The sequence below is a fragment of the Myripristis murdjan genome, chromosome 14, assembly GCF_902150065.1.
Source record: "Myripristis murdjan chromosome 14, fMyrMur1.1, whole genome shotgun sequence".
NCBI lineage: Eukaryota > Metazoa > Chordata > Actinopteri > Holocentriformes > Holocentridae > Myripristis > Myripristis murdjan.
Window position 1 is genome coordinate 22,919,209 of NC_043993.1, and position 27,823 is coordinate 22,947,031.

General features: G+C 42.4%; 2 protein-coding genes across 2 annotated transcripts in view; one reads left to right on the forward strand and one right to left on the reverse strand.

Moving 5' to 3' along the window:
* Positions 1–1,105: 1,105 nt before the first annotated feature.
* Positions 1,106–26,114, reverse strand: brwd3 (bromodomain and WD repeat domain containing 3). The gene is made up of 40 exons (XM_030068512.1): positions 25,599–26,114; positions 25,377–25,435; positions 25,231–25,260; positions 24,978–25,037; positions 23,813–23,963; positions 23,551–23,643; positions 23,280–23,440; positions 22,523–22,744; positions 21,978–22,078; positions 21,787–21,857; positions 21,313–21,413; positions 21,161–21,201; positions 19,700–19,804; positions 18,673–18,823; positions 18,448–18,582; positions 17,893–18,021; positions 17,249–17,474; positions 16,991–17,122; positions 15,695–15,875; positions 15,395–15,488; positions 15,097–15,267; positions 12,521–12,594; positions 12,232–12,430; positions 11,986–12,096; positions 9,871–9,978; positions 8,798–8,922; positions 8,575–8,657; positions 8,237–8,348; positions 7,942–8,003; positions 7,387–7,542; positions 7,165–7,285; positions 6,322–6,447; positions 6,160–6,229; positions 6,019–6,072; positions 5,675–5,818; positions 5,321–5,473; positions 5,043–5,212; positions 4,814–4,902; positions 4,567–4,701; positions 1,106–4,291 (listed from the first exon to the last, which is right to left on the reverse strand). Exons 1-40 carry the CDS (start codon positions 25,630–25,632, stop codon positions 3,483–3,485), a joined length of 5,349 nt encoding a protein of 1,782 aa, XP_029924372.1. The 5' UTR covers positions 25,633–26,114; the 3' UTR covers positions 1,106–3,482.
* npas2 (neuronal PAS domain protein 2) overlaps positions 19,224–27,823 on the forward strand; it is a 79,340-nt gene continuing 70,740 nt past the window's right edge. The window contains exon 1 of the mRNA XM_030068518.1: positions 19,224–19,239. The gene's annotated coding sequence lies outside the window, so the exon portion shown is untranslated. The remainder of the gene's footprint in view (positions 19,240–27,823) is intronic.

Here is a 27,823-nt window from a genome sequence, read left to right on the forward strand (position 1 = left end):
TTAAAGAATTAATGTCCAATCAGGTGGGTCGGCAGCATCTGAACCAGAGAGGCTCCACTCATCATTTTAATGAGTTGAAGCCTGCTTTGCCGGGTCAACCTGTAGGTCCACCCCCACCTTGGTCATGAATACTGACGAGAGTCATTACGAGGCTGTGCAGACCGAGTTGAACTCATTTGCAAACCAGTGTACTGCCAATTTGGATGCTTTTAGTGAAAAAAAAAAAAAAAAAAAACAAGCACAGCTCTTATAGACTGTAACTCTGCAAGTCATATTCCTTAGAAAACCCCTACTTAAAAGACATCCTCTACATGCAGATTTACAGGAGCAGACTTTACTTGTCTTTGCCCACTTAACATCCACATATATCTAACTCTACTCTGTGCCATCTTCGCAATATGGCACAGACGTAAAAAGTGATGCCATCAAATCTGGAAGCTGCAGTGTTGTTTATACACCTCGTCCATTGGCCCGTTTTGAATCACAGGACCTTCAGCATCACTGCAGTTTCAGTTTCTAGGTGTGGTGGAGTGTGGTGCGTCAGAGCTCAGCCTTGTTTGTTGCATGTCTGACTCACCTCAGCCTTCAGTGCATTCGAGTGATGAGGGAGTTGCCAGTATCTGAGTCTGGTTCACCTCTTAATAAACATCGCTGCCCTAACTGTTCACGGCCGATGCACAGGCAGTCGTCAAAATAACCTCCGGTGGTGTTTTCAAGTCCGAGATTGTTCTGAAACATTACATCTTTGCAAAAATCCCCCCCACTTCTGTAGAGATCTGACCTACGCTGCATCTTTATGACACATCACTAATCTTTGGAGGCACAGCTACAGATGACTCATCATGTGAGCGATAAGCTTGCAGAAAATGCTAAATTTTGAGGAATAAAGGGAAGACTGACCAGTGTGTTGATGGCTAACCTTACAGTGGTGTGTTGGCGTAACACTCACAGGAATCATGCTGCACAAACAAACATCAAAGTGCTGGGAAGAAATGTAAACAGCAACAGTTCCACCTCCTGAGAGAAGAATGAGATCAAATGTAGATATTTGCTCCTGTGGACAATGTTTTGAAATTAAATTTGGGTGACCAAAAAAAAGCACAACTGAGGGATTCCATCTTTGGAGAAATCCACTTCTTTATTTAAAAAACACATACAATCAAAACATTGTGTAAAAAAAGACAGTCACATAAGCTTATTCCACCTAGAATGTTATTGTTGTATTTGCCATCCACTAATCTGATGCTTAGAGGCAAGCCTAAGAGCCATCTACTGTATGAAAATAATAAAGTTTACAAAATATGAATCATAAGTCTTCGCACAACCAGAATAATTTCAAAACATCAGTTAATGCTGCCTCTCTGAGCAAATGAAAGACTTTGATTTTTGTTAATCTCTGAGACCCTGACCCCTAACCAAACTTCATCTTCAGCCAGAAAAGAGAAAAAATAAACCCCCTGGGGCACCTCTTGTGATTTAGGTGCCCTCAGGGTCAGCGATGAGGAGAATTTTTTCAACTTACGCACCATGTTTTGAATTGAGCATTGTTGGGCACTTTTGCTGATATATCGACCGGTTTTTTTTTCCCTACCGAGCAGACTGGTCTCACCAACTGCCATCCAACCAAACAGTCCTTCTGTGCAAGCGTTAAGTAAACAACTACGGTTATAAACAGACACGAGATGAAGAACACCTTATAGTGAATGTAAGTGAGCCCTGGCTTGCAAGGCAGCAACAAAGACAGATCGGGTCATAATCAGTGATTTAGTATGTAGAGCCCCACCATGTCTTAGACACTGTGGCACAGACAGATCACCTGATGCCAGTGTTATCATGGCAAAGGCCACTCTGTACACTTTCTTCACCTGTGGAGCGCTCCATCTATCTATTGCTGATCCAAGCTAACAGCACGGTTTGATCAGTGATGCTCAAAGCAAAAGAAAAAAATGCCACAACATGAAACATGATCACTCAGTTCACATTAGCCCAAGAAAAGCATGAATACCAGTACCAATCAGACGAGGCTTTGTTTGAAATTATAGCACTATTATGTATGGGGTGTAAGAGGGTTCTTTTAAGATCCTGTTTGATTTTTTTTTTTTCTTTCTTACAAAAACAAGACTGGATCAAAAGTGTGCTGGCACAGTTCAAACATTGTTTACACAATAAGCATGAAAAAGTCTTGTTTCTCTTTCTCTAATATCTTTATTCCTCAGCTGCCACATGGAGTAGATAATGTGCAAATATTTCCTTTTCCTCATCATTATCACTGAAGAAATAGTTTTTAAGTTATGGGAAAACTATAGTACAATGGAAAAATAAATATTTCTGCAGAAGGGAGTTGGCCAGGGACCTTAATGTTTTTGAACATGCTGAGTAGAGACGGTGCCACGAATGCAACTGTATTTGTGGGCATCCGAGATCTGATCCATCATGGAGCATGATGGTACAAAAATGATCAATTGCCTTTTAAGCCTCAAACAGAAGAAGAAAATCAACACTTTTGCCTCTAAAAAAGCAGTTAATTCTATCTAAAGGACAAAGAATGAAGGGCCAAACTGTCCAGTTCAGTCTGCTTCTATGAAAACAGTGTCGACACAACTACAAGGAAGTGAGGAAGGGAGAACATTAACATTCACTGGCCAAGGACCTCACATTGCCAGGTATAAAGGATGTAGGATTTGGGATACTACCATGGAAGTGTGTCCTATTCACCCAAGTCACCTTGCTTACTCGGTATTGCTAGTCCCAAACTACGCTCGACTCAACTTTACCCACAGATAGAGCGGTCCTCTGACCAAACCCAGATGCCTGTCCCGAAAAAAGACAACATAAATGGTGTGAGCGTATGGTTCACCTCTGAAAACTAAGGCCTGTGGTAGCTGAAAACAGAGCAAATACCAAAAAACGTTGACATCAGTGACCTTATGTGATTCTGTATGCAAGCTGGGTGATTTTTTTGTGTGTGTATGTGTGTGAAGTATACACTATGAAAAAAAAAAAAAACAACCATCACACTCCTTGAGAAATTAAACATGAGCACCATTTTTTTGGCATCTCCGAACCTTTCTTTGGTGACCAGGAGTAAGAAAGTTATGGGAGAGAGGTGGGAAAGAGAGGATATAGTGTCGGACATGAAAAACACAAAGGACGAGGAGGAGAAGCGCAGTCCCGTGTCTAAGGCTCCTCAAGAGAGCAGTAAGGCGCAGGTGAGTTAGTTGAGTTGGAGAGGGTCCGTGTTGAACAGTAGCTCTGTAGACCAGGGAAAAGAGATTCCTTGGCAACATTTCTTGAGCACCAGCTGTCAGTCTGAGAGTCATGAGCAGTCTCAGATAAAAAGAAAATCCTATATATATGTATATATATATAAAAACAAAGAAAACAAAACAAAAAAAAAATCCCTGCAGTATTACTCATGTCTAGACACCAGTTTTTTTTTTTTTTTGAGGGAAGGGCATTGAGGTTTGATAAGGGCCAACATGTCAGTGATTCCAGCCCATGAGGTGGCTGACGCGGGCTTTCTCAGTCATACGGCGTACCCGTCCTGAGCGGGACATGCCCAGATTGAGGGGGTCCTCCTTTGACCCATGGCCATCATCCTCTGACTCGTCCTTGTACAGAACTGTCCTGCGGCCCTGGTTTCGCGTGTTAACCCGCCCCGACTTGCACTGGTTACGCCTCAGACTGTTCGTTGTTGTTGTTGCTGCTGCTGCTGCTGCTGCTGCTGCCGCCGCCCCTCTCTGGACCTGATCTGAGTCATCGTCCTCCTCCTCCTCCTCTTCCGGCTCCTCCTCTTCAGGCTCCTCCTCCTCCTCTTCCTCTTCATCCTCCTCTTCATCTCCGACATCCTCTTGTTGTTGCTGCTGCTGCTCCACCTCTTCGTCCTCCTCCTCCTCTTCCTCCTCCTCCTCCTCCTCCTCCTCATCCTCCTCTTCCTCTTCCGGCGGCTGCACTCGTGCTCTTTTAGGTCTCTGTGTGACGTCCTCTCCTCCTTTACGTCTCCTTTTCCCTGAGGCTGCGACCTTACCCTTGGCCAGGAGGCGGACTGATAGGCAAGGGGCTTTGCTGTAGTCGTGATCGCCCCCTTCCACGTACTTCTCCATCTCTGACTCAGAGCTGTTCTCGCTGTCGGAGGATGAAGAGGAAGAGGAAGATGAGGATGACGAGGACATTGAGGATGACTCCGATGAAGAGCTGTTGGATCCAGACCGCTGCTCATCATTAGATGGTGGCGCCCCCCGCCTGTGGCTCTGTCTAGACCCATTGGTCAGAGGCAAGTTACGCTGGTGCCCTGGTGCAACAAAAAAAAAAAAAAAAAACTGTTAGTTTCTGTTTCACAACGGCAACATCACATTCAGCTGTCCTGCTGTTCGTGCTAAACAATACATGAGATCCTTCTGAAATAAAATCATTACAGTTTACTGCTGAGGATGCTGACTGGCCTGACTATTTGGTGGCTGTCAATGCCGCTCTGGTTGGAGTGTGCCCAGATGGTTATGTGGGTCAAAAGTGATCCTGCGAGATCAGATGTCTGTGCGAGGTTAAAGGTGTGTAGCTTGTTGATACCTGTCTTCTTCACTGGTGTAGCTTGGCTGCGGGTGACCCGACGTGGCCCTTGGCTCCTGTTCGCACCACTCGTCCCTGAACTGGAGGAGGAGGGCTGGCTGTCCTCGTCCACTGCTACACTGCTGCTTTGTGGAGCTGAAACAACACCAACAGTACAGCGCTGACTACCAATGCAGAAATTCACAGCAAAGCCCTGAACAACACAGAGAGCCATAAAACACACTAAGACACAACAATGCAGTCGTACCCTGATATGGCCTGTGAGAACGACTCTTCGATGAGGTCTGGGATTTTTTTGGCTTTGACATCTTCCCTGACTTGTGCTTCCCTTTAGAGCTGAGAGAAGAGACAATGAAACGTTATTTTCAGAGGGATTCATATATGAATACAATGTGAGCACTGGAAGCAGATAAGCTGATAAAGTGTGGGGCTGAGTGGAGGCAGGGCTCTAGTGGATTGTGATCGAGGCCTGGCACCTGGGGGAGGGACTGGTGGGAGAAGAGCTGCCTCCGCTGTGCAGCCTCTTCCTGTAACTGAGTCTCTGGCGAGTCCGCCGCTGATGCTGAAGGGCCGACTTAAAGTCTGAGATGATGGAGATGATTTGTCTTTCAAAGAAGGATGACAGGCTGAGAGTCATACTGTAGATCTAAAAAAACAAAAACAAACAGGAAGTTCAAATGAGTGTCATCAAAAAAGACTTCTATCACATTTTACGTGATGAAATTAAATCTTCCTCTCCTAGCCGCTGCATTACCTGTGACTTTTTGTTTGGAGTGTATGCCTTAGAGTTGCTGAAGATGAGGCGGATGTCCTTGGCAAACTCCATAGGGTTCTCATAATTCCCTGCAATTAGCGTCTCTGATACTGTCCCCAGATCCATAGGAGTGTCAATGATGTCTCGATAGTCCTGGATGAAAACAGGGCAGATGTTGAGTAGAAAGGTGATTCGAGGGCAGTACAAGAGGTAGGATTCAGTTTGAGCACTGCTTTAGATTTATAGCCTTTGAGAGACGATTCTAATGTGTTGCTGTAATTTCAAGTCGTGAAGAGGTAACTGCCTTCTGGCATCAGTCGCCTTATAATTTCAAGTAATTCCAGATTGTCTTACCGGGTAAGCAAAGAGATCCACAGGTTGTCTGAATGGCTCAGAGTCTGGACAGACCATCATTCGACGTAGCAGCTCTCGACACTGACCTCGCCACGCTTTCACATCCAACACCACGCCCCGCTTCTTAGAACTGGAGTTGGCCGCCTGGCAGGGAGAGAGCTGCAGATTAGACTTCACGAACAGAGAATGTTCTTTCATTGAAATGCCTGTTCTCAAGTGGGCTTTCGAAGCACTGATCTAAAAATTGCTCCTGGGAGATGCACATCTTTTTCTTTGAAACTGGAAGACGACTATACTGCTCTGGGTTTAATTCATGTGGCACCATGGCCTTTGGCTCCACTCACCCGTTGTCCTGTAGACGTCCCTGGAGTGTCTGAGTCCACATCCACCTCGACTGCCTGCAGAGTAACAGACAAACTCAGATTAGCATTTGAAGCAGCAAGAATAATGCAAAGACAAAACAGCCACTTGAGTGTGAGACATACCTCTCCTCCACTGCTGATCTCAGACCTCAGTTTGCGATACAGATCCAGGATGTCTGTGCAGCTCTGGTCCCTGGAGGAGACAAACACAGCTGAAATGAAGATCATGGAGGTTACAATATGAGGCAAGACATTCATTTGGCTTGCAACTCAGTGGAGTCTTACCCGATGTAGCGAAGGAGGACGTCAGTCACCACCTTAGCAGCAGCCACAATGGGACTCTGGGGTTCGTTGAAAGTGCGGGCGTTGTGCTCAATGTAGCGCACCTCCCACATTAACGCTGAGATCCGCCTAAACAACAGAAAGGCAACACTTGAAACACAAACGTCACAATTTCATGGCTTTGGTACACCGGGTGTTTCATGGTTTAGTGGTGTGAAGAAAAGTACATTGTCGGATGACGTCAGAGTGTTGCTGTAAGGCTGGTGTCTCAAAACATATCTCAAGGAGGAACTGAAAGTTGACATCCCAGTCACTACAACGGATGATTTCACTGCCCAATGTTGTGCTAAATCAGTGAAATCACCCGATGTCATCTCAGGACAGAATTAAACCCGAAGACGGATAAGAGAATAGGGAGGGATTAGGAGCACTGTGTGGGTCCTTAATCAAGGCAAACAGGAATCAGGTGCTCTTTGGAGAGGGTTGGATCAATGGACTATATATATATATTTTTTTAAGTTTGTCTCCTTTGTAAATCAACATGCTGTGTAGAATATGACCGTCAAACTTAAAAAACATCCAAGGTACACTATTTTGTTGAAAAAAAAAAAAAAGAATAAATGTTAAAAAGCCTATTATTATTATTAGATGGCTGAGTCGGATTTAAACACCTGGCTGCTGACCAATGCCTTTCAGCTCCACGAGCCCTCATCAGAGTGCAGGACCCTGACTGACGATCAGGGTCTGACGACTGACGAAAAAAAATATATTTTCCAAAAAACTCAAGGACATTTGGCCCTCTGTCCCACATGGTATGAGGCCCCTGCTGCAAGGTGTGTGCTGTACCTGTAGAAGCGGTTCTCCAGTCGCTTGCGGATAGTGCTGAGGTCAGTGGGGTAGGCCACCGCAGTGCAGTACAGGGGGTAGTCTCGCAGGTCTACTGGCATGGCAAATGCCTTGGCTACATCTATGGACAAACAGAACAAATATCAAACATGTCAAAGATTAGTTTGATCTTTATCACTCCCCTTTACAAACATCCTGGAATTATTTTTTTCTGGTACCTACCCAGTGTGAGAAGGTCGTCAATACCGTGGATGACTCTCTCACAGTCCTCGTCCCGTGTGTGAGCCCCCCACTCCCCTTCTTGAGGGCTGTAGAGAAGGGCCTTCAACTCCTCCTCTGACACTTCCACTCCATCACCAACCTGCTCTGGCAACACAGCTGACGGCACCACACAAATGTGTCAGAAGTTGAAAGGCTATTAGTTCATTGGTGTTCGGTAAATACAAAACGTTGGTAACTAGTGTGGATTTTCCTCCATTAATACTGCATTGCATTTGACCAATACTAGATACTGCAGATACCAAGAAAAGTCTTCATTTTCTGAGGAAAAACTTTATGCTCTAAAAAAAAATTATATAAAATTGAGAATTATTAAAATTAAAATATTACCCATGTTCTAATGTCTGTTAAAGTTAAATTTGACAGCATTTCACCATTTTGCATTTGAAATGTCAGTGCTATCAGGGTAAAAATATCACGTATCAAGAGATTATATTACGCTTCTCAAATTTAGTACACTGAGTACATTTTGTGAAACATAACTTTAGTACTACTGACCTTCTTCAGGAATCAGCTCCATGTCCCAGGGACTCATCTTCTCCCTCTCACCGTTATCCCACCTGGTGAGCAAACATTAGCTCAACGTTATTAAGTTATTTAACTACACTGTGATATAGCATAAACGTTATCTTAAGAGATTACATTTCAGTGGATGAAGATGCTGAATCATTGCAACAGTGAAGTATATGATCGTCTATATCTTATAGAAATAGAACAAATAGAGTATTTGAGATTCATTGAGTCATAATGTTCTTCTGCCAGCTGCACACGCTACAGGGACACAGGTACTTACTTCACTGCGTAGCACTGAAACAGACTGTCTGGATACTCTGGCTGCAGAGGCTGCTGGTCCTCCACAGAACCAAACCACCAAGCGTCATCGATGATGCTGCGGAATCTCATCCCTGGAGGGATTAATGTGGGTTTGGGTTACGATTCCACAAAAGTTCAACTGTGAATCACTTAAGTGTCTGAGTGCAAATCTTCAAGGATGATATACTATCTAATACAATAAACTGATTTGACAGCATACACATTGTTTCTAGTTTAGACAATCAATCAGGAACTGTAGAAGTAGTGGCAAGACTGGGCATCATCAGACGTTGTGATAGAAACTGAGGATGGACTAACCTGGCTGCCAGTTGCACTCTTTTGCTTCGTTGTAAAACTGTTGTAGTACCAGGAAGTCAATGACATCACGCATGTCATGGTACCTGGAGAGAGTGAGAATGGAGAATTGGTGAAATATTCAAGACCTTTCAAATTAACAAATATGAGCAGGAGATTTCAACTACTCATTATCCACGTTGAAAATAATAAAGTACTGATTAAATAATTTTTAAAAAATTCTCACTTTAAGGAGAAAGACTCATTGGTCATTTTCCCTGAGATTGGGTCCAAGAAGGCCAATTTTAGGCAGCAGAGAGTGGGAGGTCCCACCTCATACTTAATCCCAACCACCTTCACTGACTCCTGGTCCTGAGGAGGCAGAAAAAATACACAACGGTATGATGAAGTATAAAAGTTTCTCAAAAAGTAAAATAAACACAAGTAAGAATCTTAATTGTCCAGAAAAATAACAGAGAGAAAACAACTGAAGTGAACAGTCACAGATAAAAATGTACACAAAAGTCATCAGAGAAAAACAATGTTGCTTAAACAAGAGAGTATCAAATGTAAACAGGTTGCCTGAAGTGTGCAATTATGTACTGTATAGCCATATTGGTTGCTTCATGGCCATTTTTACCAAAAATGAAAATGATTTTTTATCTATGCAAATATGTGAGCTTGAATAACTAATTTACTTTTGCATGAGAAGTGGTTTCTCTTCTTTTTTCAAAATATTTTGCATTCAAGATGTCATTTCTGGGGGTGAAATGAAAGTCTGTGACACAAAAGGTCATGATACAAAAATTCAATTTAGTGGGAAAAAATGTCAATAAGACAACTGAGGAGCCAAAGCTGCTACTGTGAGAATATAAGAAAGCCATACAGATAGGGTTATAGATAGGGTTACATGCAGTACCATGTACAATGACACAAGTCAAACTCCAGTTGTCAGGATTTGCACAAATGTATACTTCTCTCGCTCTTCTCTGTCTTCGGGCTTATGTGTGGATGAAATTGGTGTTAGGTTTTATTTGAAACAGTGAAGTTTTTAAATTTACTTTACATAAACCTGTAGTCATTCCATTTAAGGTTTTCACTTTTGTTTTGAGCTCCTTCAGAAAATAAAATAGATTTTTCCCCAGATGTAACAGTGTTCATTCAGATTTTGCTCAGTAGGTTCACAACATCAGACCATGAACCCAGCTTTATATATTTTTAAGGCAGCTAGAAGTGGGTAGCTGAATGCTTTGTTATAAATCTATTGGGAACCCTTTGCCCCTCTCCAAGTAATTCACTTCAAATGAAAATGTGCCTCACCCTGAGGTTGAGCTTGTTCCACGGCTGTTTCTGGGGGTTGATGCTGTAGGCCTTGGCCTTACGCACAGCCCTGACGTAGGCCTGGTGGCCTTGTCTGAAGTAAATGAGCTGCAGGAAGATGAGAAAATAAGCCTGATGATGCAATGCAGTAACATTTTATACAGTTAGGTCGATAAGTATACACTTATATATACACTGACACAATATTCATAATTTTGCCCTTGTACACCACCACAGTGGATTTGAAATGGAGTAATCAAGACGTGACTGAAGTGCAGACTTTCAGCTTTAATTTAAGGGGTTGAACAAAAATATGGCATTAACCGTTTAGGAATTATAGCCAGTTTTATACAGTCTCACCCCAGAGGCTCAAAAGTAATTGGACACTTGACTAAAAAGCAGTTTCATGGCCAGGTGTGGCCTTTTTCACAGTTAAGAAATTAAGAAAATAAAATGGCCTGGAGGTCATACCAAGTGTTTGCCTTTTTAATTTGGTAGCTGTTTATCAGAACCCTCAACATGTGATCCAACGAGGTGTCTATACAGGTGAAGGAGGCCATTATTAGGCTCAAAAGGCAAATAAGATCTATCAGACAGCAACAACTGTAGGAGTAGCCAAAGTAAACTAAAGTAGATGACTGAAAAATTATTTCCCTGGTGAAGAAAAACCCATTCAAAACATCTAGGAAAGTCAGAAACGCTCTGGAGGAGGTAGATGTATCATTGTCCAAATTTTCAAGAAAATAAATACAGAGGGTAGCCAGCAAGGTGCAAACCACTGGTGTCACTCAGGAACAGGAAGGCTAGATTAAACTTTGCAAAAAACATGTAAAAAAAAAAGTCTGGCAAGGCAAAATTACAAATATTGTGTCAATGTCCAAGTACTTATGGATCTAACTGTATGTACAAAAAAACTGGATCTCCGATAAATGAGATGCTGACCAGACAAGATGGGGTTGGGGGTGAATTCACAAAGTTCTGCAGTTAAAGCATCACAAAACAGACAAAAGCATTTTGTGATTCACAACCCATTGGCAGTGGGTGGAAAGTGTACTTACAGCAATTGCAGAAATACTGACATATGGCACCATCACTGTGCACAAATGTTTTAATCAAGCTATCCATTTGCATTTCAGTGAAAAAACAACCACCTTGTATGAAAATGACAACTGTTACAGTGTGTGTGCAAAAATCATCACTACCTGGCACTCGCAAAAGAGGTGGGAATTTGAAGACCCTTCCAAAAACTGCCAGTAATGGAAGTTTAAAAGGATGTGATGTGCACATTTTCAAATCAGTCTGGCAGCTGTGACTGTAATTATATGACAATACACTCATTAGGCTGTTTTACATAAAAGTATAAATTGACAGCTCTCCATAAGTCTCTTGTTTACATGACTAAAGAGCTTGATTATCCAGAGATTAGGAATCTGTATTTTTTTTCTGGAATACAACTTTTGTACTGTCCCACCACTACTAAATTTAACCACACCACTTAATAGCTATAATTCTGGCCTACTTCAATCTCAGTGAACAACATGCCATGTTTCAGATGCTGCTTTTAAGAAACCTTTTTGAAAAGAGAGAACTCATGCACCTGTAGTTTTGTTCACATATACCGCTTTGACTCACTATGTCAGGGGCTGGGGTTGGGGGGGTGGAGTGGGGTGGTGGGAGAAAAGATTAGGAAAGGGGAAAAACTTTGTGAGATAAACTGTTGCGCTGCTTTCCTTATCAATACAATAAAAAATTCAACCCAGTAATTCACTCAAAAAAAGAAGAAACCTAATGATGAGAGTAACAACTGCAACACACATCAGCTTGGAAATTGACTGTGTTACCAAGTCACAGTTAAAAACAGTTTGATATAAGTAAAAGCTCTGAAGGAGCTTGCATACCTATTTTACAATTACTTGTGATTAATTCTACAATTAATATGGGTATCCACAATGGATGAACCATATGCAACTGATAAGTGCTATGAAAATGTGCACCACCTGTTGCCTTTGAATGACTACAGGAATTTAATCACCAGGGAGGGTCAACATATTCAACAGTCAGCTGTGGATGACAGATACTGATGAGAGCCCAGAACACTCATATCACTTCACTTACCTCATCTCCCATCTGTGGAACAAAAGGAGAGCGGCGTGGGATAGTGTCCATTATCCATGATGGGGGCAGCCACTCCTCTGCATCAATTCCAGCCAGGGAGGAGGTGGGTTTCTGAGCACACACAGAGCTTGTTAGAACAGGTAACAAGATTTTTGCTTTACTACAGTGAGGGTAGTGCTGCTGGAAAGCAACACACCTTCCAGGTTCTCAGTCCCAGTGCAGGAGATGTGTGTAATACCAGCTCACCTGTTTAGTCTGTTTGGGCTTCTTCTTCTTTTCACGTTCCCTCCTCTTGGTCTCTGCTCCCTGGGCGTCTGCCTCCCCCTCCTCCTCCTCTGAGCTGCTGTAACCCTGAGGCTGCACTGGCCTCCTGGTTGGTCGCTTAGGAGGCTGGAGGTTGATCCCCGCATCGGCTGTCCAATCAGAATACTCACTGGAAGAGTCGCTGAGAGGGGGAGAGAGATGTTGGTGGATGATATAATACAAGGGCGACACTAACTGCACCTAAAAACACCTGTGAGGGAAAGACATTTACCTGGAGCTGCTGTCACTCTGCCACTGGGCTTCACCACCCGACGAAGCATCGCTGGGCTCCGCCTGTTCTGCTGCCTGTCAACAAATCAGTAGAAAACATCGGTATTGAGAATAAAGGTAATCTGAAGATGCTCAGTTGTTAAATAAACAGCTCCTGCTTTACTAAAACATTTCCACAGTTTTCTAGCTGTGTGCGTCAGTAACAGCATATCAAGGAATATCTTATCTGTTACGATATCTGTTAAACCGCCATATGCAATGTCTTGATAAAATCATTTAACATTAAAACAATACTATGAACAATTTGGAAAATTGGTATTTAATATAATGCAAGGTGAAAATATTCTAGGAAAGAGCATCAAAAACTAAATCAGTTTATTTTCAAGGCATGGACGTCATTTAGACCAGTGTCTCTAGAAAGATAGTGATTCATAATTTGCACCAGGATTTAGTGGTTGAAAACTCTTTGAAATTGGTGCTACATGACCAGACAAAACAGAAGAGTGGGCTGTGGTATTCCCTTTCGCTCAAAAGATAGAAAAACTACAACAACAAACAGGATGCACTGGGCTTGTTGCCTTCCAAGGCAATTAGCCAGTTTCTATATACTGGCTTGCTGGCGTAGGAAAACAGTCTCTTAGACAACGTCAGCTTATTCACAAAAACGTTTTAGTCACAAAGGTGTGGACATGCATTGGTTCCTTGTGCAAGGACTCAAAGAGGAAACAGTGTGCTCTCTTGATCTGACTGTCCAGGGAGGCTGGCACAGGCATACAGAAAATGCAGAAGTACAATCTGTAGTTTGAATAACGGCCCTAGAGCATATCATCCGGCAGGCAAATAAGCAAGAACCTCTGGGTGCAGGCAACATGGAGAGAAACTGTTCGTTTGTACATACCATGTAAAATGTAATGATATAAAGCTGGCTGAAAACTGGCAAAATACTGCTTTAAGCTACATTACACCATCAGTAAATGCACAGCACTTTAAAATTCTGGCACAAACACCAGTGACTAAGTGAATGTGAATAGGACAGTCCCATATGCTATTCACATTGACTTAGTGATCAGTGACCCTATATTATAGAGCTCAATTCAGACCTTGATTTGCCCTGCAAGAGGCAAACCTGAGGTGATGAGTATGCAATTTCAGGTACCTCCACCTTCACACTACATTGAGTGGATTCTAACTCTAACATAACTCCATTTGTTTGCCCTTTCTTCACCAACAAAACCCTGCTAAAAGCTTCAGTGGCATCCTAATGTAAAACAAGATATTTAAATTCAAAGATATCTAATAGGATGTGAACTGTTCAGTTATAATACCCACAGGCAATAACCAGTAACACAAAAATGAACTAACTATGAATTTAACAAAAACAATTTCATTTTATGTTGAATTTTTAACGCAAAGACTGACTCCCACCCTCAACCACATTCACACACAGTCGGAAATTGATACACATGTCCAACTATTAAGAATCGTGAAAAGAGGCAGCATAATCACAGCTCCGAGGGTGGCAGGCCGAGTTAAACTGACACCCTGAGCGTCCAGTGTTTGCACATGGCTGGGGCTCAGATCACTGAGGTGTGCTGTTTTTGAGTGTGATCTGCAGAGCCACATCACACAGCTGACTTCCCTCCAGAGTTACTCGAGGTAACATGTGCTCTTTCCATTCTGGTGACAAGTGCTGCCGTCAGCAAGGACGTGGACAGAGTGTCCGACAGATGTTCTGGGAGTATCTGTTTCTGCAGCTGCACAGAGCAGTTCTTAATGGCAGTGATGCACCAAAGAAAATTTATATCCTTTTGCAAGAGGATGCATGACCAAAGACACTTTCCATCTGATGCAATCCCCTGCTCGCATGAGACCATCAGGGTCCAAATGCGCAAGAATAACATCATGAGATTTGGAAAACACAATGGTCCACGAATATTCAAATTGTATGTGATGCAGAAATGGCTATAAGGTGCTTTTGTTTAAAGTTTTAATGCAGAGTGCTGCAACTGGACGGAGGCTTGTTCAATGGAAAACAGTTCCTGTTAAAAAAAACATTCATGTCACAATATCTAATACATCTCAGTTAATATTCAAAACATTGTGTGGCCAATTCAAATTCACTCTTGGTGTTGTCAACCTTAATCAAAAGACACAAAATGTTACGGCAGTTTGTCAGCAAAATGACATGAAAGAATGGAAAGTCCATGACCTTACTTTCCACCATGGTTGTGGTCAGGAAAAACTTGACAGTCTGAAATATGTGCACAATACTTTGGCACATCGCTGTAGGAATATGGCCTGTGTTCTCGCCAAATCGTCCCAGTTGAAGTCTAAGATTTCAATGCTACCTTGCACACATATTTTCTAACTTGTTGAAGAGCACATGTTCCCCAACGCTTTTCAACTAACACATTTCTCCTATATTATATTTTACAAAGCTACAAGTGCTCAATACATACAATCTAGAAATCATAGTACATTTGTAGATGTAAATTATAGTGAGTTTGACTACTGTCTTCAGAGCAGATATTTTTGGTTATATTTTTTGGTATTTCATGGAAAGGTTGCTGTACTTACATCTCCGTCGCTGTCAGAGTCTGCCTGGCTGTCTGAGTTACGCCGGCTGCTGGGATTTCTTGTCCGGTTCCCGAGGCGGCGGGTTTGAGCTGAGCGGGTCTGATAGGAGTGGCGCCTCTGCTGCTTCTTGTTGGTCGGCCGCAGAGAGCGCATGCGAGTCAGTGGCTCAGTCTGCACTCGGTGAAGAGGAAAAAGTCCAACATGAGTCGAGCAGGAATTAATTGAAAAAAGATACTTCATTACTTATGATTTGTGAAGAAAACTGTGCCAATAAGAATGGTGAGTAGATGGAAAGAACCTTGGGTGTGCTGGTTGTTGGTTTCTTCCTTTTCTCTGCATTGTACAAGGAACACTCCACCTCGCCTTTGGCTTGTCTGCACTCCTCCATTACCCTGGGTAAAAATTGATCATTTACGTCATAAACAAAGGCAATGTACATATTTACTTCCCAACATATCTCTGACCTACTTTGGTAAATGTTCCATGTAATGTAGAGCACAAATTCAAGTATTTTTATTCAAACAAACACTGGGCACATCTATACTTTGGATGAAAGTATAGATGTGCCCTCTGTAGCCTCTATTAGCGTCTACCTCACCTGAACACCCCCTGTGGCACTTCGTTCACCACCACTCTCCGGCTCCAGGCCAGCAGGTCTCTCTCGGTGGCTACTTGACTACGCAAAGCATTATGCTGCATCTGCCACACTCCCTCCACCTGCCCGCTCCTTCTTGGTGCCACAACAGGGGATGATGCCACCTCATCTGCTGCTTGACCGGCTAAAAAAGGAGGCAGAAAACACAGTTCATGATGACTGTAAATGTAACCATCAGACAAAAGAACAATTAAAGCATTACTGGACTCTTTCAGAGACTTATTTCCTTACTATTTTGCATTACTGTGGATTGTTTATCACATTTTGACATAGATGCTATTTCTCTCCGAGTAGTTTTAGATAAGCGTTGGTGGAAGCATCTTGCCTTGGCTTTTCTGTTGCCTTTAACAGGATGAGAGACACACAAGGCATTTCTAGGGATGGGTATCAAGAACCGGTACTGAATTGGTACCGCCTTCTGATGGATCAGTATCGAAATATTGATAATCTCCTTAACAAACTGTGCTGCTATAGGTATTTACGTGACAGTAATTCATCCTAACATAGCTGCCATTTCCAAACTGCAAACTGTGACAAAGTTGCAGCTGTCAGGCAATTATGTTTGACGTTGTGTGTTACATTCAGTGCTCTCCAGTCTCAGTCTCTCTGTCTCAGTCTCTGTGTCTCACTCTGTCTCACTCACACACACACACACACACAGTCTCCTGCTAGCAGAGAGAACTAAACGCTCTGAAGTCTGGGTACATTTTATTTGACATTGTTAATTGCCGTAAGTGCAATGAATAAAAGTGCTAAATTGGAGGAGGGGAGGCAACACGAGCTAAAAAATAAAAACAGCAAATAGCTTAAATCATGCTGGACCTGTCATTTAAAAAAAAAAAAAAAAATCTAAATTCCTCTAATGTACTCTTGTTGTCTCAATTGTTCAGTAAAGAATCTGCATCAAGAGGAATGAACACTGCAAACATTTCTTGTCAGTCTGATGTTGGTAACATTTGACTCTTTTTCCAAGATCCATTGGGCTTCTGCTCAGTCAGAAACACTGAAAAGAGTTTGGTAGAGTGACACAGGCACTCAGCTGAGGTGTGGGCAAGCCAAAACACTGGAGACAACTAAGAAGCAAAGCTGACAGATATGAGGAAAGACATGCATTCCACCTGGGTGTATTGAATCAGGTCAAGGATAGTTTTTTTTGGATATACACTCTACTTTGTATTTTTATAGGTGAGATTAAGCCATTTTGATCACAAAAAATGACTGTTTTTACATAAAACATACCGGCTGCCACCTCAGGCTGTCCCTCTGCATTCTGCTGCTCATTCTGCAGCTGTCTGATGAGATTGTCCAATATGCTTTCTCCGTTTTCTGCCGTCTGCTGGCCGATGACCTGCTCAACCACCTCTCCGTCACCTAGATAAAAAAAGAAGCAGATCTTGCATCAAGCTCTGTGTCAATAATAACTATCAAGTTAAAATTGTACACGTTTGTTTTTAAGGTCGGGTTGCCATGCTTGGTGAATTAAAAAGCAGGTTTTACTGTTAGCCATGTAGCCTAGCTGGGGGACCAGCTGCTCCTCCTTGCAGTTCTCCCTTCCTGGGACCAGCCGCTGGTAGTGAGGAGGGTGGGGATTCCCATCGACATCAACCAGGAAAGGTGGAGGCATGAGATGAGGGGCCTGCTGCGTTTGCTCATCCAGGACGTAGTTATTAGAGTCGCGGATGAGAGGCCGGTAGTCCGTGTGGAAGAACATGTGATCAGGTATCTGGAGAGAATGAAGAATGCATTTGTGTCAATAATGTGCTAATCATAATGTAATAATTTATTGATTCTTGTAGAGAAATTCTCTTTGACTGCCTCCTGCTCACTGACACTAACACTTGAATTCAAGTCCTCTGGTTGAACAACAGCGTCTCCAACTATCAAGCCAACCTTTCAAAGTCTGGCCAGTGGCCAAAACCCCAACAATATTAATTTATAATGATATGAGTGGAGAAAAGAAAGAAATCTTAGCATTTTCAAAGCTGCAACCACTAAGCGCTTAATGAATACACGACTAGCATAAGCAATCGATTATCAGAATTACAATCAATTAATTTTCTGCTGATTGGCTAGTCAGTGAATTCTATTTTGTTCAGCACTTATATGAAGTACATGATCTTCAATCCACAAAGCGTGGTTACCTTCTCATAGGGTTTGCTGCAGCCGAAGCCAAAGATGAGCAAATGGCCATGAGAGTCAGTGCAGGCAAAATGTTGGCCGTCAGCCGAGAACTTGCAGTCAAAAATAGCACCGTGGCCTTGCCCTTCAATCTGAAAAGAAAACAATAAATTCAAATCGTTAGAGCAGATAAAAACAAAAGTGACTTATAGATTGTTTTCATTATTGTGTCATGTGAAAGAAATAAGCCCATCAAGCATGGTATGACACCAGACATTATAGGACAGATGCAGAGTGCAGCACATACATTTCCCAATATAATACAATGCCATTTATGTTGACAACATAAATACATATCATTATCATGTACTGGAATATACAATTGATAAAAAATAAGGCCGATTTTCTTCAAAGTTGGATTAAATCTTACTTCTCATTTACTTTTCAGCTACTGCAAAATTACTTCCTCAAAAGATAGCATCAATCTCCTTAGCCCTAAAGGAGTTGTGTGATTTACACCAAATAAAAACTTGAAAAAAAAAAAAACAATTAAACTGATAGGTTATTTTCACACTTACCATGTTGAAGAAGTTGCGGATCTTGACTCCCTTGGTCAAGTCCCAGATGTAAATGTTGCCATCATGGCCAGCAGAGAGCATGATGCGAGAGTCAAATGGGTGAGCCTCCAGCACAAACACCTCATCATCGTGACCCTTGAAATAGAGAGTAAACAAATGTCAAGGCCAGTGGATTTGTTAAAATGCCGGGGATTTCACAGTAAACAACCCTCCTCCTCTACTCACAGACAACACGTGCAGGAGCTGTCCGGTCAACGAGTTCCACACTTTGAGAAGGTAGTTTGAAACCGCTGTGATGACGGTGCGGTCTGCGCGGTCCCAAGCCACCATGGTCACCACCAGCTTGGTTTTGTCATCCCCGTTGGCAGGAGAACTCCTGGAGGAGAAGGGCAAAAAGTGGGGCCACAGTATGGTTATACCAAGTACTTGTTTTTGGGGCCTTGAAACTTCAGTTTGAAATATCACTGAATATCTGAAGCTTCGGCAGCACTTTGGCAAGGTTTGGTAGCCTCTTAAATTTTACATAATCCTTTTTAAAGGCCTTGTGTTTGAAAGCTGCTATACAAATAAACTTGCCTTGACACCGGGCTACAGCAGCAGCTTCACAAGTGATTCACCAAACTTGTGGAGTTGTGATAAGACATATGTGGCACTAAGCTTTTAGGGAGTCATCATTGGAAATGTTAAAATTATTCCAGACATGAGATCTTTTAACCATTGCTAACAGTAGGCATGAGACATGTAACACCATATTGTGTGTGTATGTGTATGTGTGTGTGTGTGTGTGTGTGTGTCAGGTCTCAGCAGGTAATGTTGAAAGTGAATGTTGATAGTGAAAGCTGTTCTGAAATTTAAACATCTTTGTCTAAGAACTGATTAATATTGATGCATAAACAATTTACTGGGGCTGTACCTGACTCAATATTTCTAGAGTCACCTCATGGCCAGCATTTCAACACAATGATTCGACTCTGGGTTTCCGACAGATGATGCAACTTGTCAAATCATCTGTCACAAGCCCTAGTCATCTGCAGCTCTACTACTTACTAATATTTCTGGGGGTATTTTTGTAGAGGTGATTAAATAAATAAATAGAACCTTTCATAAACACATTTGATCACTGTTTTTGGTGTCAATTTCCATGGAAACCCAAAGCACTGAGGCTTTGGCGCATTCAGATCAGCTTAACACCACTCGACTCACACTACATATTACACACTGGGGGACAGAAGGAACATTTCTCCTCTCTTACCCCGGCAGCCTGGTAGCCATGTCTAATGTGATGCTCTTCCACTCCTGTTGCTGGTAATGCCAGATCCTGGCGGTGCCATCACGACAGCCGCTCACAAACCTTAGACTGTGGAGAAACACACAGACACACACCTGCTTTGAGGCTCTGAAGCTACACTATATTGCCAAAAGTATTCGCTCATCTATCCAAATCATTGAATTCAGGTGTTCCAATCACTTCCATGACCACAGGTGTATAAAATCAAGCACCTAGGCATGCAGACTACTTCTACAAACATTTGTGAAAGAATGGGTCGCTCTCAGGAGCTCAGTGAATTCCAGCATGGTGCTGTAATAGTAATGTAATAGGATGCCACCTGTGCAGTAAGTCCAGTTGTGAAACTTCCTCGCTACTAAATATTCCACAATCAACTGTTAGTGGTACTATAACAACGTAGAAGCGATTGGGAACGACAGCAACTCAGCCATGGAGTGGTAGGCCACATAAAATCACAGAGCGGGGTCAGCGGATGCTGAGACGCACAGTGCGCAGAGGACGCCAACTTTCTGCAGAGTCAATAGCTACAGACCTCCAAACTTCATGTGATCTTCAGATTAGCTCAAGAGCAGTGCGTAGAGAGCTTCATGGAATGGGTTTCCATGGCCGAGCAGCTGCAGCCAAGCCTTACATCACCAAGCACAATGCAAAGCATCGGATGCAATGGTGTAAAGCACACCGCCACTGGACTCTAGAGCAGTGGACACGTGTTCTCTGCAGTGACGAGTCACGCTTCTCCGTCTCGCAATCTGATGGACGAGTCTGGGTTTGGTGGTTGCCAAGAGAACGGTACTTGTCTGACTGCATTGTGCCAAGTGTAAAGTTTGGTGGAGGGGGGATTATGGTGTGGGGTTGTTTTTCGGGAGTTGGGCTCGGCCCCTTAGTTCCAGTGAAAGGAACTCTTAATGCTTCAGCATACAAAGACATTTTGGACAATTTCATGCTCCCAACTTTGTGGGAACAGTTTGGAGATGGCCCTTCCTGTTCCAACATGACTGTGCACCAGTGCACAAAGCAAGGTCCATAAAGACATGGATAAGCGAGTTTGGTGTGGAAGAACTTGACTGGCCTGCACAGAGTCCTGACCTCAACCCGAGAGAACACCTTTGGGATGAATTAGAGCGGAGACTGCAAGCCAGGCCTTCTTGTCCAACATCAGTGTTTGACCTCACAAATGCACTTCTGGAAGAATGGTCAAAAATTCCCATAAACACACTCCTAAACCTTGTGGAAAGCCTTCCTAGAAGAGTTGAAGCTGTTCTAGCTGCAAAGGATGGGCCCACATCATATTAAATCCTATGGTTTAAGAATGGGATGTCACTCATGTTCATATGTGTGTGAAGGCAGCCGAGCGAATACTTTTGGCAATATAGTGTATATAACAAGCAGTTTGGCATTTATGCAAACATCAACATACAAACTCACCTGTCACTGTTATTGCAGAACTGGACTACTACAACTTTATCCTGCAAAAAGAGAAGGAGCACGCACAATATTAAGTACAGATGCAGTGTTTCAAGAAGGATTTAACTGTTAACTGGAAAGCATATTATGCCGCTCCTGTGTTTTGTTATTACCGCATGAGCGTCCATCTCAGAGAGCTTCATGGGAGTCTGAGCACCAAGATAGTAGACCCTGATCACATGATCGGTGCCACCAGTTGCCAGGAACATGCCGCCTATTAACGGTGGACAGAAAATGACCAGAGAGTGGCCAGAGAACATCAAGTATAAGAAAATATTGATTTCCTTTGATTTATAAATCTTAAGTCACACTAACAGCAGTCATTTTTCCCTTCTATAAACATGCCCATGTGACTCAAGTTGAGAGCATTTAATTTCAAAAACAAATGGCTGGGTCAAACAAACACCAAGGGGATTCTGAATTGTTCAGTGATAAAAATCATTCTGATGAGTGAAGCAAGATCCAATAGCTACCAAATCAAAGTCTGCGCCCAATTTTAGGGTCACAAAATAGTATCAAGGCTAGTGTCAGTACTAACAATGAAGCAAGACAACATGCAAACTGTGTAACAAAGTGGGACCACCTACCGCTACTGAAGGAAGAAGTGGAGACTTGAACGCCTGGGCGTGACCGCTCAATGAACTTGACTGGTTGATCACTGAGGGGGATGGAGAAACAGAAAGACTTCTAGTTATCTGCAGGAGAAAAACTTCAACAAAACATATGGGAGAGCCAAAAAAAAAAAAATCTGCACACAACAGCTGTGTCAAATACTTACTTGAACTTCATGCTGAGTGAGTGCCACTGCCAGAAGCACACCATGCCATCTGCACCTGTGGAGGCCAGGTACCGTGTCGTCCCTTTGACTGCGGGACAGAACTGAGGGAGGAGGAGTTTGTGTATATTAGTCATGGACCAATACTGACTCCTGGGAGTTAAATTCAGCATCAGTTTCTTCTATATATGTGCTGCAACAGACCAGTACCTAAACTGATGTTAGGTGTTACTGATACCTATATGAAATTTTAAGCTTTTCATCTTTCAGTTAGAGATGTTTCAGACCAATGAAAAGACACTTTTCATATAATATTTTGTCTGAAAATATAAAAAACCATCTGTGCAATGGATAATTGTAGCTAGCCCTTAAAAGCAGGCTGACTCATGCAGATCAGTTGACATCCCCCTTATGTCACACACACACACAGGTGTATCATTAGTGAGATTAGTCTGCACTGGAAGAATCTGGGCTACCTCACATCATGAGCGCAGAGAAGTTCATTTCTTTTCACTCCATTCATTAACGTGTCAGGGCATGAATCTCACCTGTATGGAGGTGATGGAAGCAGCGTGGCCCTGTAGGACAGTGATTGGAGCACAGGTACGCAGACACCACAGTCTGATGACCTTGTCACAGCTGGCTGAGGCAATGAGAGTGTTCTCGTGGTTGACGGCCATGTCGGAGATCTCTGCTGCGTGACCGCGTAGTGTGGCAAGGAGCCGACCATCATCAGTGGCCCAGATTTTCACCAAGCAGTCATCAGAACCCTGAAGAGACATCAGCCAGAGTCAAATGAGACAGTCGCTGGGTTTCCAGCCAAGTGCTTTCATTAATTTAACCTGTACTTCACCTTAGAGTTGTGATGTATTGAAAGGCTGAGCAGAACCATCACATTTCAATTAAACATCCCTAAAGAGTAACTAACACACTTTCAAGTTGCAAAGTGATAAGCAGTCAGTAAATACAACACAGGTCATCTTGTCATTTGAGCGCTGGTGTGGTGGTACCATATTTAGTTTCCTAAACCTGGCTCAGCTCACCCTCCAGTGAACTGAGCCAATGAGCAGCAGTGTTCAGACTGAGATGTGTTCAAGGGCATCCTGGGCTATAACACTGTAAAAACATCCCATCTTGTTCCTCTTCCTCTTCTTCTTGACAGTAAAGAACATAACTGGCATTTTGCAATATTTTAAAAGTTTGCTTCAAACTAGCCTCATCAGCTGGATGGAAAGATTTCGAGGGAGAAAGCTTAGACCAAAGTTTTGCTGCCACACTGCGTCCGACACACAGAACAGCCCTTACCGTAAATATCCGCCGGCCGGTTCGGTCAAAGGCTACACAGTAAACTGAGGAAAGGTGGCCCAGGATGCGTTTGTGTATCTTCATGTGTTGGTAGGTGGAAGACGGCAAGGCCTGGCCGAATCGGGCTGTGCCTGTGGCCTGGCGAGCGCCCATGATGGACACTTGATGTCAGAAATAAAAGAGGACAGTTAGTAGAGGCAAGACACTGCTTCACTGGTCTCAGCACTGTTGTCTTGATTAGTGGCTACTGGGTAAAATAAGTTTCACACACCAACGCTGGGAGGGATGTTGACTGGAGGTTCTGGCGGACGGCCCCGGTGGAGGGCAGCAACAGCCGAACCACTGCATACTTTGTGGCTACAACCTATAGAGCATAGGTGGTGGATTAAGACACATTAAGATTGTTTTTTTTTTTTTTCTGGAGGCAAACAAAAATAAGAAACCACATAAAAATACAAAACATTAAAACACCAACAGTACTGGTATTTGCATTGCCAACACAAGAAAGACAGAAAAGAGCTTGAAATGCTGACTTTTGGTGGTTCGGAGCAAAGACTGTCTTCCCAACCCAAGGAGGGTGTGGACCCCAGGGACGCTAGGTGGGATCTCCTTCTCGATGAGTGGGCCGATCCGCTGACAAACACGGAGCAGATAGTCTGCAGGAATGTGCTGGTTCACAAACACCTGCACAAATCACAGAGAACAGGCGTTTATGTCCGTCTGAATTCAAAAAACCAAAGAGGGTTGACACGACTCTATACAGACACCCAATAAAATAAAAAGTCAATAATGTGCTAGCGTCATATCAATACTTAACACTGCTCGTTTGTAACTCAGAGTTCAAACTTGTAGATGCACTATGTAATTTTTTTTCTTTAAAGCTCGATTGTCTATCCGCATTCGCAAGAAGATAGAAGTCTGCAACTTGGTGAAAGAGCTCTCTAAACCTACCTCTGCACTGAAATAGTCCAATAATTAAACTTGGGATATAGGTTTTTGAACAAAAATCAAAATCAAAAATCATATTTTTGGTAAAGCAGACCAAATCAATATGTGATATGTACTCCACTGGTATGTCAGCTACAATCTATAAAAACAAGCAATCCGTGTTTTGCATATTATTGCTTTGTTTTTCTCTTGGGGATGGGTTGTTTTTATTTTGGGGTATACTTGCTCATGTGTTAGCAAGTGTAAAATATATCACAGCGAATTCATAATACATTACTTATTAGAGCGAGAGAAAGAGAAAGAGCAAGCGAGAGAGAGAGAGAGAGAGAGAGAGAGAGAGAGAGAGAGAGAGAGAGAGAGAGAGAGAGAGAGACGCTCACAGCCAATCAAAAGCCTCTCTCACTATTCTTCCGGTTCTCTCAAAACCAAACTGTGATTTCATTGGCCGCCTTGGGAAATTGACGCCTGTCACGGCCTCACTCGGCCTATCACCGGCGGTCCTGGTTTAACCCCGCCTCCTGCTACACCACACAATAGCTAAGCCTGGATATAGCCATTTATCAATAGGCCTACATGATATATAAATTAATAAACGATCACTAATACCGTCAACGCGCGGATTCCCTGAATAAATCAACAAACGTATTCCAAATACATCGACATCCGCTGATTAACATCTGCGCATAAATAAATAAAAGTTACCAAATTCGTTTGACAATAAAAAAGTTAATTATGCCAATTTACACTCACCCAGTCTTGGAAGGTCCGGTTGTATTTCTTCCCGTCCCAACTCCATCGTTTAGGAATCAACTAAGTTAAGAGACACTCGGTGAGAAATGATAGGGAAATGTACGAGCGGCTCAGCTGTTTTTCCCCCCCGCACAGAAACACACTCCTAATCCGAGCCCGAAAACCAGAGAAAGTGGCCCGGCACCAACTGCGGAAACACCACAACCAAATAAAAACACAAACCCCAAATCGAGGACAAGCTTTAAACACCTACCTCATACTCCTCCAGCTCCTCGACTAGAATCTAGGAACACACACACATACAGACACACACACACCGTGTTAGTTGTTAGCACCAGCTACTTTAAAACAATTTACACCGCCGACTTGTGTTAATTTGACACTGTTGTTGGGTGTTACCTGTGCTGATTTTTTACAGGGTCCAGACTGCAGAAATCTGGCAATGAGGTAATACAGTTCTGAAATTAAGAAGAGATGTTATTAGCGGGGCGACTAACGTTACTATTCAGCCATGCTAACGCTAGCTAGCGCTCGGGGTTAGCTGGCTAACTGATAATGCAGCCGCAAATTATGTAAATACCGAGGAGAGAGAGAGAGAGAGAGAGGTTTGTCGACACTCACCAGCTTCGATTTGTGAACACTGTTCTTTTGCCATCACTTGATAAGAGCGGCGACATTAAGACACACTGCTGCTTTAGCTCGCTCGTTAGCCGGCTAGCTAACGGTAGCTAGGTTGTGTTTTAGCTAACAAGCTAGTGAATGGCCTCCTCCTTTCTCAAGTTGTCCCTGACCACCTGGTGCTTTGTGTTGACGTCAGCGCCCCCTGGTGGACCGACGCAGCAAGGCAGTGAGCCGCCCGGCTCGTAAATATCCGAGGTTACGCCGGGAAGTTCAACCTCAGCGACCCGGCCACCGTCTGGACTGACCCTTCTCCCGGTGCGATATGAAATGAAACTACATTATTAGTTTTATTATATTAGGAGAATTAGATGAAGGAGAGGAATGACCTTTCTCCAAGTGAATATAGGGAAAGGAACATGCTACATTATTATTGTTATCATCATTATTATTATATATCAGACGAATTAGACGAAAAAAAAAGGAAATGACCACTCTCCTAGTGAATATAGTTAAATGAACCCAACTATATTTTTTTCTTTTTCTGCTTCTTCTTCTCCTTATCCTCCTTCTTCTCCTTATCCTTCTTTTCCTTCTTCTTATCCTCCTCCTCCTTTTCCTTCTTCTTTTTCTGCTCCTTGTTCTTCTCTTTCTCCTCCTTGTTCTTCTCCTTTTTCCCTCCTTGTTCTTTTCCTTCTCCTTCTCCTCCTCGTTCTCCCTTTTCTCCTCCTTGTTGTTGCTGTTGTTGTTGTTGTTGTTCTTCTTCTTCTTCTTCTTCTTCTTCTTCTTCTTCTTTTTCTTCTTCTTCTTCTTCTTCTTCTTCTCCTTCTTCTTCTTCCTGCATATCAGCATTAGAAATACTTAATTGATCCCCAGAGGGAAATTGGGGCAGTTGCATTTGCTCAAATTTTCACGAGAAGATTGAAATGATAAGAAACAGAAAAAGAAATAAGAATTATAAAAATATGTGCCTTAGATTTTTTTTTTTTTTTTTTTTTTTTTTTTTTTTTTTTAAGTATGTGCATTATGTATATACTGGTGAATTAATTCTTGTGCATCAATTGTCCTTGTAAAAATATGTATTATGTCTAAATATGTGCACTAATCCTAAAACATATTACAACAATAAATACAGAAATAATAAAATTGAGCACATGTAAGAAAGTCTACCTATATACACCACATACACACAGGGGTATTACGCTGTTGAATTGCTGTCAGGTCCTACAGGTGTGAATTATTGCACAGCTAAATGGCTAAATCAGCTGGTAATTATTTAAATAGGTGAATTAGATTCTGTCATGTAATTGTGAAGAAAGAGATTACTCACTTTGTAAGGGACATTTCCCTTCACCTTTATGGTATTTTGTCTTGTATGTAAATAAAATTAATGACAAAACCATGTATCATGATCTAAGTGTTACTTTTCCAAAAAAAGAAGTCAGTTCCCACACACACACATTTCCCCGTTCACCTCGGCATTGATTTATTTCAGGGAGTCAGTTAACATTTCGGTCACAAGAATCTCTGTCAAGACAGAGCAGCCACCTACTGACATAGTTTTGAAGTATAATCCATAATTGCAAAACATGCCACAGCTGTGTCGGAGGTGTGTCCATGATTCCAGACAAATTAGTCACTCAGGAGTCATTCACCTGGAAATAGAAAAAAGAAAAAGAGAACAAAACACAGCATCCACTTAATATACATGCAAAAAGTCTTTTTGATGCAGCCAAAAAGCATCAGGTCCATGTTAGTGGTATATATATACAAGATGTGGGCCAAGTCTATACAAATGCCCCACTGAGACCTACGACTTTTAAAACATCCATGTACAAATATACAAGAAAAATATACAAAAGAATATATATAGAAACCACAACACAAATCCACCCAAAAACAGAACAAAGAAAAAAATATATATTGTATTTATATTTATTATATGCTATGGATAAAAGTATTGGGCCACACCTCTTAATCACTGAATTCAGGTGTTTCATTCAGTTCCATTGCCACAGGTGTATAAAATCCAGCAGATAGCCATGCAGCCTGCCTTTACAAACATTTGTGAAAGAATGGCTCATTCTAAATTAGAGTGTGGTACTGTAAAAGTAATGTAATAGGATGTCACGGTGTAAAAAGTCAGTTTGTGAAACCTCCTCTTGCATTAACATCAGCACAAAAACTGTGCACTGGGAGCTTCATGGCAGAGGCCTGAACTCAACCCC

Excerpts from the sequence above, each read along its gene's own strand:
- brwd3 (XM_030068512.1), bottom strand. The coding sequence starts at position 25,632 with ATGGCAAAAGAACAGTGTTCACAAATCGAAGCTG. Across the intron at positions 25,261-25,376 it reads CCTGTAAAAAATCAGCACAG|ATTCTAGTCGAGGAGCTGGA; the intron begins GTAACACCCAAC and ends GTGTGTTCCTAG. Across the intron at positions 15,268-15,394 it reads CAACAACCAGCACACCCAAG|ACTGAGCCACTGACTCGCAT; the intron begins GTTCTTTCCATC and ends CACCGAGTGCAG.